At 39.5% G+C, this 10,712-nt stretch overlaps 1 protein-coding gene across 2 annotated transcripts in view; it reads left to right on the forward strand.

Moving 5' to 3' along the window:
- Positions 1-9,220, forward strand: part of ZNF510 (zinc finger protein 510) — a 20,641-nt gene extending 11,421 nt beyond the window's left edge. For both annotated transcript variants that reach the window (XM_025360815.1, XM_025360816.1), the window contains 3 exons: positions 3,047-3,173; positions 3,467-3,562; positions 6,778-9,220. In XM_025360815.1, the coding sequence (XP_025216600.1) occupies positions 3,047-3,173; positions 3,467-3,562; positions 6,778-8,384 (1,830 nt within the window). In that variant the 3' untranslated portion in view covers positions 8,385-9,220. The remainder of the gene's footprint in view (positions 1-3,046; positions 3,174-3,466; positions 3,563-6,777) is intronic.
- The last annotated feature ends 1,492 nt before the right edge of the window (positions 9,221-10,712 follow it).

A 10,712-nucleotide genomic window follows, 5' to 3' on the forward strand; every position in this document is an offset into this window, starting at 1 on the left:
TTTTTTTTTTTTTTTTTTTTTTTTTTTTTTTTTTTGATGTGCAAAGGACACCAGAGAATTATTTTATGCAGAGGTTATCCTGTATATGTCATTCACGTTGGTTAATTATGTCTTTTCAATCTTCTGTATCAGTGGTCAGAAAACTTTTTCTGTAAATGTCAGATAGTAGGCTTTGTGAGAGATACAGTCTCTGTTGCATCTGCCAGACTCTGCAGCTGTAGTGTTAAGCAGCCATCAATAATGCATAAACAAATGAATGTGGCTGTGTTCCAAGAAAACTTTATTTACAAAAAAAAAATTGGTAGTGGTGGTATTTTTCATTTACCAAAAAAAAAAAAAAAAAAAACAGTAGTGGTGAGCTGAGCTGGATTTGACCTTTGTGCTGAAGTTCACTGACTTCTGTTCTATATCCCTGTTGGTTTTTCTTAATCTGCTTTTCTATAAGTTACTGGGAGAGTTACATTAAAATCACTAATTAAAATTGTAGATTGGTATTTCATTTCTGTCATCTTTTGTTTATATACGGTCAGTTCTCATTATTCTCAGTAGTAATGTTCCAAAAAGTCACTACAAACACTGAACTAATAAATACTGAACCATTGCTCAGAGGATAAATACAGGGTTAAGCCTCTGGTCACATTTTTGTCAACCAGTCAGGACATAATCTTTTTGTGTGTCTTTCTGCATAAAGACACCTTATTTAATATTGTTGATTTATAAAGATCAAACTAATGGCCAACACCATACCTAATGCCTGAATGAATCGTATCTAACATAGATGTTTTCTCCATGAGACATATCACAGGCTTCTTGCACATAGGCACACTAGACAGCACGTAACTGCTATACATATGGGCCATTTAAAAAGTGAAATCATTGGCCGGGCGCGGTGGCTCACATCTGTAATCCCAGCACTTTGGGAGGCTGAGGCGGGTGGATCACAAGGTCAGGAGATCAAGACCATCCTGGCCAACATGGTGAAACCCCATCTCTACTAAAAATTTAAAAAATTACCTGGGCAGGGTGGCACGTGCCTGTAGTCCCAGCTACTCAGGAGGCTGAGGCAGGAGAATTTCTTGAACCTGGCAGGCGGAGGTTGCAGTGAGCCAAGATCGCATCACCACACTCCAGCCTGGCAACAGAGTGAGACTCCATCTCAAAAAAAAAAAAAAAAAAAGTCGTCGTCAAGAAAAAGCACAAAAATGCAGTAAATATGGCACTAAATAGACTGAGAAATGGACACTTATTTACATTATCAGAGCTGAAACAAGAAAGCAGAAGATCACCTTGTTCAGCCTCATCTGGGAACATGTATGTCAGGCAATTCAAATTTTTTACCTTCCTGTACATGTCCACAAATGACTGCAAAATAACTGCAAGCGTTGATTTTGAGGTTGCAAATAATTTTAGTATGTGAATTTACAAATATGCGAATAATGAGAAATGCTATTTGGAAGCTATGTTTGCCAGGTGCATAGCAATTTCGATTTGTTGTATCTTCTATTGAAAGGACTGTTTTATCATTACAAATTGTTACTCAGTTTTGTTATTGTTGTTGTTGTTGTTTTGAGACAAGAATCTCACTCTGTCACCCAGGCTAGAGTGCAGTGGAGCAATCTCAGCCCTCTGCAACCTCCACCTCCCAGGTCCAAACGATTCTTCTGCCTCAGCCTCCTGACTAGCTGGGATTACAGGCACTCACCACCACGCCCGGCTAACTTTTGTATTTTTAATAGAGATAGGGTTTCACCATGTTGGTCAGGCTGGTCTCGAACTCGTGACCTCATGATCCACCTGCTTCGGCCTCCCAAAGTGCTAGGATTACAGGCATGAGTCACCACACCTGGCCCGTTACTCATTTTTTATACCTCTTTCTTACCTTAAAATCTGTGTATGATAATAATGCAGTCATGTCAACTATCTTTCGGTTTTGATTATATGGTATATCTTTTTCCATCCTTTTACTTCCAATCTACATAATTCCTATATATATAAAATATGTTTCCTTTGTTGTTGTATTATACTTTCTTTATCTTTCCTATAATACGATTATTTAGTCCAGAGGTTGGTAATTTTTTTTCTATAAAGGCAAGTAATAAATATTTTCAGTTTTGACAATCATAAGGTCTCTGATGGAATTTCTCAGTGCTATTTCAGCACAAAAACAGCCATAAACAATGCAACATGATTGGGTGTGCCTGTGTGCCAACTGACTTTAAAAAGTGGCAAGTGGCCAGGTACAGTGACTCACACTTATAATCCCAGAGCTTTTGGAGGCCAAGGTGGGAGGATCACTTGAGGCCAGGAGTTCAAGATTAGCCTAGGCAACATATCAAGACCCTGTCTCTACCACACATGCACAAAAAACTGGCAAGCCAGATTTGGCCCAAAGGCCATAATTTGCTGACTCCTGCCCTGATGTGTGCCCAGGGTAGTCTGTTCGGATGGAATAAAAATAGTAGGAAGTTTATTTACATTTTTTGGCTACAAAAATAAGAATTAAAAGCTTTACTAATGTATCTATTTATAGTGTATGTATATAACTCATAAATATATACAGATCATTTATAAACATTTTCTTTGAGACAAGGTCTTGCTCTGTCACCAAGGCTGGTATACAGTGGTGTGATCATGGCTCACTGCAGCCTCAGCCTCCTGGGTTCAAGCAATCCTCCTGCCTCAGCCTCCCAAGTAGCTGGGACTACAGGTACATACCACCATACCTGGCTAATTTTTTAAGTTTTTTGTAGAGACAGGGCCTTGTTGTGTTGCCCAGTCTGGTCTTGAACTCCTGGGCTCAAGCAGTCCTCCCACCTTGGCCTCCCAAAGTGCTGGGATTTCAGGCATGAGCCACTGCACCTCTCCTATAAAAACTTTTACCAGTGTAATACCTTCAAAGTATAAGATAAAATTAGATTCAAAATAGGCATCCTTTATATTCGTTCAAGCTTTTTAGAGTTAAACATGATAAGAATTGTTTTCATGGGTATTTTCTACGTCATCTAATTCTGAACCCTTCAGATTGAATAGAAATGTACTGTTACAGGCGTCAGTGTCATTCAAGGACGTGACTATAGAATTCACCCAGGAGGAGTGGCAGCAAATGGCCCCTGTTCAGAAGAATCTGTACAGAGATGTGATGCTGGAGAACTACAGCCACCTCGTCTCAGTGGGTGAGCATGTAAACATAAGTTACCCTTGTAACTCCTTATCGAAGGTACTTCTTTTTTAAGTGCCAATACATGTGAACAATATACTTAGAGTTTAATGTTATTTAGGCTTTTCATTCAGGATTCCAAAGTAACTATGCCCTGTCGAGGACCAGAAAGAATATGTTGTCAACTCCCAGTGATAAATGCAAAGGAGCACTTTCAGGATACTGCTTCCAAAGCTGTATTTTCTTCCACTTTTGGAGACTAAAATCTCATATATCTGGTCTAAGTCCTCTGTTGTTCCTTATTTACAGGGTACTGCCATTTCAAACCAGAGGTGATCTTCAAGTTGGAGCAAGGAGAAGAGCCTTGGTTCTCAGAGGAGGAATTCTCAAACCAGAGTCACCCAAGTGAGTTACTGAGCAGTAGTAGACATAATTCTGTAGGAGTGGTTAGACTCCAGGTCACTTTAGGGGTGAATACCTGAATATCACAAGACTTTTCTTAGAAAGTCTAAAGGCACAAAAAGCAGCAGTTAAAAGAAAATGATTAATAAAGTTGATTCTAGGCCGGGTGCGGTGGCTCAAGCCTGTAATCCCAGCACTTTGGGAGGCCGAGACGGGCGGATCACGAGGTCACAAGATCAAGACCATCCTGGCTAACACGGTGAAACCCCGTCTCTACTAAAAAAAAATACAAAAACCTAGCCGGGCGAGGTGGCGGGCGCCTGTAGTCCCAGCTACTCGGGAGGCTGAGGCAGGAGAATGGCGTGAACCCGGGAGGCGGAGCTTGCAGTGAGCTGAGATCCGGCCACTGCACTCCAGCCTGGGCGACAGAGTGAGACTCTGTCTCAAAAAAATAAATAAATAAAAATAAAAATAAAGTTGATTCTATTAAAAGTAAGAAATTTGTTGATAAAATATATTATTCAATGGTGAAAAGACAAGCCACCAACTACCATAATATGTATGTAGTGCAAATAACTTAGAAAGGATATGCTTCCTGAAAATGTAAAGAAATTCTGCAAGTCATTGTGGGAAAAGATGGGCAACCCAATTGAAAAATGGCCAAAAACATTGAACAAGAACTTTTAATATGGCCAGTAAATCTTAGAAAATGTGTTCAATCTCGTTAGTTTTCATGGAGCACAAAATAATATATGAAATGAGATATGAGGTGAAATAACAGTTGATACAAAACGAGTTTACACATACGGCAATGCCAAGTCTTGGTGAGTATATAGAATGTTAGACACCCTCCACTGACTGAAAATATAAACTGGTAAAACCACTGTGATATCAGGAGGATGTTTTCTTCTTCTTTTTCTTTTTTTTTTTTTCCGAGACGGAATCTTGCTCTGTTGCCCAGGCTGGAGTGCGGTGGCACTATCTCAGCTCACTGCAAGCTCCACCACCCAGGTTTATGCCATTCTCCTGCCTCAGCCTCCCAAGTAGCTGGCACTATAGGCGCCTGCCACCGTGCCCGGCTAATTTTTTGTATTTTTAATAGAGACGGGGTTTCACCGTGTTAGCCAGGATGGTCTTGATCTCCTGGCCTCGTGATCCGCCCGCGTCAGCCTCCCAGAGTGCTGGGAATACAGGCATGAGCCACCACGTCCAGCCTCTTTTTTAAAAATTTCCATAGGTGTTTGGGGAACAGGTGTTGGTTACATGAGTAAGTTCTTTAGTGGCGATTTGTGAGATTTTGATGCACCCATCACCCAAGCAGTATACACTGAACCCAATTTGTAGTCTTTTTTCCTCTCCCCCTCCCCACCCTTCCCCCACCCCAAGTCTCCAGAGTCCGTTGTATCATTCTTATGCCTTTGCATCCCACCAGGATGTTTTCTAATCAGGGTATACTTTTGCATGTTGTAGCCAAGTAATTCCTTTTCTAACCGTATGACCAACAAAAAGATACGATTATGTTCTCTGGAATACATAAAAGAATATTAATGGCAGTATTGTTTATGTTTGGCAAAAATTGTGCTCATCAACAGTAGAATGGAGAAACAGTTGTATTCTTTAAGGAAAAATTATACAGCCACATAAAATCTTGTACACTGATTACAAACATGATATTAACCAAAAGAAAACAAAAAAATGCATATATAGTTATATTTATGTAAAGGTCAGAAGCAGGCAAAATTCAACTACATTTTTAGGAATTCATATATTGGTGATAAAACTGAAGAAAATCAAAGAAATGATTACATAAATATTAGGAGAGTGGTGAATTCTAAACATAGAGAAGTTATAACCAAGCAGAGGTACACAGGGATTTTTGCAGAGCCATTTGTGTTTCATAACATGGTTTCTGATTCCATGAGTGTTCACTTAATACTATTAAGTCGTACATGAAAGTTTTATGCAGATATATATTGTTTCATGCTTAATAAAATCTTAAGAGGTAAGCGAGAAGTGGCAGATGATATTTGCAATATGACCTGTCAAGGATAGGCATTTAGAATGCATAAATAATCCAGACGTCTCTTTTTGTTTGTTTGTTTTTTGTTTTTTGGGGTTTTTTTGTTTTTTTTTTGAGATGGAGTCTGGCTCTGTCGCCCAGGCTGGAGTGAGTGGCCGGATCTCAGCTCACTGCAAGCTCCGCCTCCCGGGTTTACGCCATTCTCCTGCCTCAGCCTCCCGAGTAGCTGGGACTACAGGCGCCCGCCACCTCGCCCGGCTAGTTTTTTGTATTTTTAGTAGAGACGGGGTTTCACCGTATTAGCCAGGATGGTCTCGATCTCCTGACCTCGTGATCCACCCGTCTCGGCCTCCCAAAGTGCTGGGATTACAGGCTTGAGCCACCGCGCCCGGCCCAGACGTCTCTTAAATGTCATTTTCACAGTAAAACTTTCTATGGTACCCTATTTAAAATTGTACCCTCATGTCAGATTGAAATGTGAAAACTTAGGATGGGATATCAGGTTCACTTAGCGCTTAGTTCTGATGGAATACATCAATGCTATGACAGCCAGAATGGAGTAGTGCATCTAAGTTAGTTGCAAGAATGCATTTTAATTTCAACAATTTTATACTTGCTATGAATCACAACCATAAGATGGGTTAGAGCTGTAAACTTTTTCATTTAATCATAAAGGAGTTGGTGCTGTTATAAATTTAATTTGATGTTGAATTGAGGGATATCAAATTGTAAGAATGTAGACAGTAGACTATTCTAACCATTATAATCTAGATAATGTCAAGATCTAGATTATAACTTACTTTCAACTGTAATTTACTTTCAACTATTTTCCTTGTTATACTACTTACATTTGGAGTTTTTGTTGTATTTATCCCATTCTCTGTTTTTCCTGCTCCCTAAAATAACTACCCCTATAAAAAGCTTAAGTTTTATTTTATTTTCTTTCCTCTCTCCACCCAGTTAGGAAAATCTTACTAATCACATACAAAATATGTATTCATTACCAGTTTCCTCTCCCATTTGCACTATAGCAATATTTTTTAAAGGAGGGTGGTCTGAGATACATGTATTTACACACACATACATCTGAATTATTTAATCTTGATAAATCATTAAGTGCAACATAGGCTGTATGTTGATAAGCCCTACCCACAAAAGATGTAAGAGTCATAAGATATTGTCAATATTTCTGTTTTAGAAGATTACAGAGGTGATGACCTGATCAAGCAGAACAAGAAAATCAAAGACAAACACTTGCAGCAAGCAATATGTATCAATAATAAAACATCGAGTACAGAGGAAGAGAAAGTTTTGGGGAAACCATTTACTCTGCATGTAGCTGCTGTTGCTTCAACAAAAATGTCCTGCAAATGTGACTCATGGGGTGTGAATTTGCAAAGTATTTCTGAATGTATCATTAATAATAGAAACTATTCAACAAAGAAAATAGGTTGCTGTAATGTATGTGTGAATTCACCTTTCAAAATTAACTTTGAGAAAATTCAGACTGGAGAGAAATTTTATGAACATAATAAAAACACGAAAGCTCTCAATTATAATGAAAATCTTCCCAAGCATGCAAAGTTTCACACTTTGGAGCAAGCTTTTGAATGTAATAAAATTGGAAAAGCCTTTAATGATAAGGCTAACTGTGTTAAACCTAAGAGTCCTCACACAGGAGAAACATCCTCTAAAGATGATGAATTTAGGAAAAATTGTGATAAGAAAACTCTCTTTGACCACAGGAAAACTGGCACAGGGAAGAAACACCCACATCTTCATCAGTGTGGGAAATCCTTTGAGAAGTCACCTGTGGATGAATATAATAAATTTAACATGGGTATAAAACATTATGAATTAAATTCAAGTGGAAATAATTTCAACAGAAAGGCATACCTCACTGATCCTCAAACAACTGTCACAGAAGAGAACCCATTGGTAAATAGTGACAGAACACAGACTTGGGTTAAATCCTCTGAATGTCATGAAAATAAGAAATCCTACCAGACATCGATTAACAGAGTTCGCCAGAGAAGTCACTCGAAGATAAAACCCTATAAATGTAATGAATGTGGGAAATCCTTCTGTCAGAAAGGACATCTCATTCAACATCAGAGAACTCACACAGGAGAGAAACCATTTGAATGTAGTGAATGTGGAAAAACTTTCTCCCAGAAGTCACACCTCAGTACTCATCAGAGAATTCACACAGCAGAAAAACCCTATAAATGTAATGAATGTGGAAAAACATTTGTCCAGAAGTCAACCCTCAGGGGACATCAAAGAATTCACACAGGAGAAAAACCCTATGAATGTAGTGAATGTGGGAAAACTTTTGTTCAGAAGTCCACCCTCAGAGATCATCACAGAATCCACACAGGGGAGAAATCCTTTCAATGCAATGAATGTGGAAAAACATTTGGCCAGAAGTCAAACCTCAGAATACATCAGAGAACTCACACTGGGGAGAAAACTTACCAGTGTAATGAATGTGAAAAATCCTTCTGGCGAAAAGATCATCTCGTTCAACATCAGAAAACTCACACGGGAGAGAAACCATTCAAATGTAATGAATGTGGGAAAACTTTTGCCCGGACATCAACCCTCAGAGTGCATCAAAGAATTCACACTGGGGAGAAACCATTTAAATGTAATGAATGTGGGAAAAAATTTGTCCGGAAAGCAATCCTTAGTGATCATCAGAGAATTCACACAGGGGAGAAACCCTTTCAGTGTAATAAATGTGGGAAAACTTTTGGCCAGAAATCAAACCTCAGAATACATCAAAGGACTCACAGTGGGTAGAAATCTTATGAATGCAGTGAATATGGGAAATTATATATATAAGAAGTCAACCCTAAGCATATACCAGAAAATTCAGGGAGAGGGGAATGCCTATTGATGTAATAACTAGAAAATCCTTTTGACAAAAAGAATACCCCATTTGATATCAGAGATACACAAAAAACAATTGAGGGTAGTCAATATAAGAAGACAGTCCCAGAAGTAAACCCTCACAGTGAATCAGAATTCACATAGGAAAGAAACGAGATGAAGATGAATGCAAGAAGAATTGTGTCCAAAAGGCAACCTTCCGAGTATATCGAAGAATTCACACAGGCTTCTCTTCTCTTTTCAGAGTACTATGGATAGGCCTGAATGAAGTCATACCCTATTAGATAGCTCCCACACATCACACAGGCTGGTAATCTCTTCACCAGTACCAGTTTCATTTTATTCCGGGCACACAGTCCAAATTTCCCAATATCCTTTTCATCCACGTCGGTCTTTGTGACTGGCTACTAAGATGTGGATGTCCATCCCAGTCTGAAAAATAAGAGACTCCCCTAACAAACTACCAGGGCCCTGTCACAACAAAATGGATATCATTTCTAGGACAAACTTGGTGCCGTGCTTGAATGCAGCATGGTACAAGATAAGTCAGCGTGCCTGAATGAATATATGCAGCAAAGTTCTCTTCTGCATCTTTCCCAGTTGAACATGGTGTGAGCAAAATTTAAGCTTATACAGTAGTCCCCCCTTATCTGCATTTCCACTTTACGCAATTTCCATTACCCATGGTCAACTGCACTTTAAAGTTATTAAATGGATCCAGAAATAAACAATTCCTACATTTTAAATTGCACCCAATTCTGAGTAGTGTCATGAAGTCTCATACCCTCCTGCTCTCTCTCCCATGTGGGTTATTGAATCATTCCTTAGTCTAGTGTACCCACACTATCTGCCAGTTAGTCACTTGGCATTTTAGTTATCACCTGTCAGGGTATGGCAGTGCTTGTATTCAAGTAACACTTATTTTACTAAATAGTGGCCTCAAATTGCAAGAGCAGTTCTGGCATGTTGTTATAATTATTCCATTTTATTATTAGTTGCTAATCTCGCGCTATGCCTAATTTATAAATTTAACTGTCATAGGCATGTGTATGTATAGGAAAAAAATACAGTATATACAGGGTTCAGTATACCCGTGGTTTCAAACATCCACTTGGGATTCTTGGAGAGCATCCTTTGTGGATAAGTGGGGACTACTGTATTCTGTTGAGCGTTCACATGTTTGAGTCTATTTGTTTCTACACATAATTTAGTTATGTTCTGCTACGAAGGCAGAAAGCTGCTGTGTAAGCCAAGCTTAAGTCAGCCAGAGGGCACAAACCTTATCAGGAGGTTATAAAGTCAAGGAGAACCTCAAATATGATCAGAGAATTGTGGAAAAGACATCCTTTCAATGTAATGAAATTGATAGTACCACCTGATACAGGGCTTTGCATGAACCTAAAAGTCTTTTGGCTGAATGGTGAGCAGCCACTGTGCAGTTCAACGTAATTGTGCCTTGCTTAATTGCACAAAGGTACTTCCTCCACACCTCCTGACACCTCCATATACCCCAGCTACATCTGCTTTAAGGAGGAGTTTTCCCTGGCTCCAAAGGCCATTGGCACCCAACCAAGTATTATGGGAAACCTCCAAGGAGGGGAGGGGTTCAAATTTATATGGCTTTATTGAATCCATGCCCAAGACAACATCTTACTAGTTCATGTGGGGATAAGGGACATCTAGATTTAGCTAATGGGGTTTGGGTAGGGAAGGCAAACAAATGTAATAACCTTATGGGTGAGGTACTTTGGCCAAGTGGAGTGTACTACAGTTATGTTTACATCTGAAAGTATAGTAGGGATTAATTCCCATCAGTTATAGAGAGAATTCAAATTCCCTGTAATTCGCATAAGTCTTAGAATTCTAATCAGGAAGAATTGTATGTAAAGATACGTCTGAGGTCCAATAGCTCTGATCATTTTGGGCTTCAGGTCTCTGTGACTGGTGATTTCGTGGGTTGAAACTTCTGGCAAAAGGGAGCAGCCCTTGGGAGCTGGGGGATGGGGTTGACTTCATTCCCTGACAAAGCTTCCAGGTCCATCCCTTCTGAAAAGCATCTGTTAGTTTACTCTTGGGCTCTTTTACACATTGGATATCTCTTCCCTGGGTAGAGGGCTCTGACCTAAAATTCCAGTTTGGGAGTGTGTCGTCTTGGACTCAACTAACAAAATGAAAAGGACCCAGCAAGCCTCACTTGTGGAGTGAAAATGGAGCATTCAGGAAGGCAGCTGTCCTGGC

This window comes from Theropithecus gelada, chromosome 15 (genome assembly GCF_003255815.1).
Source record: "Theropithecus gelada isolate Dixy chromosome 15, Tgel_1.0, whole genome shotgun sequence".
Taxonomy (NCBI): Eukaryota; Metazoa; Chordata; class Mammalia; order Primates; family Cercopithecidae; genus Theropithecus; species Theropithecus gelada.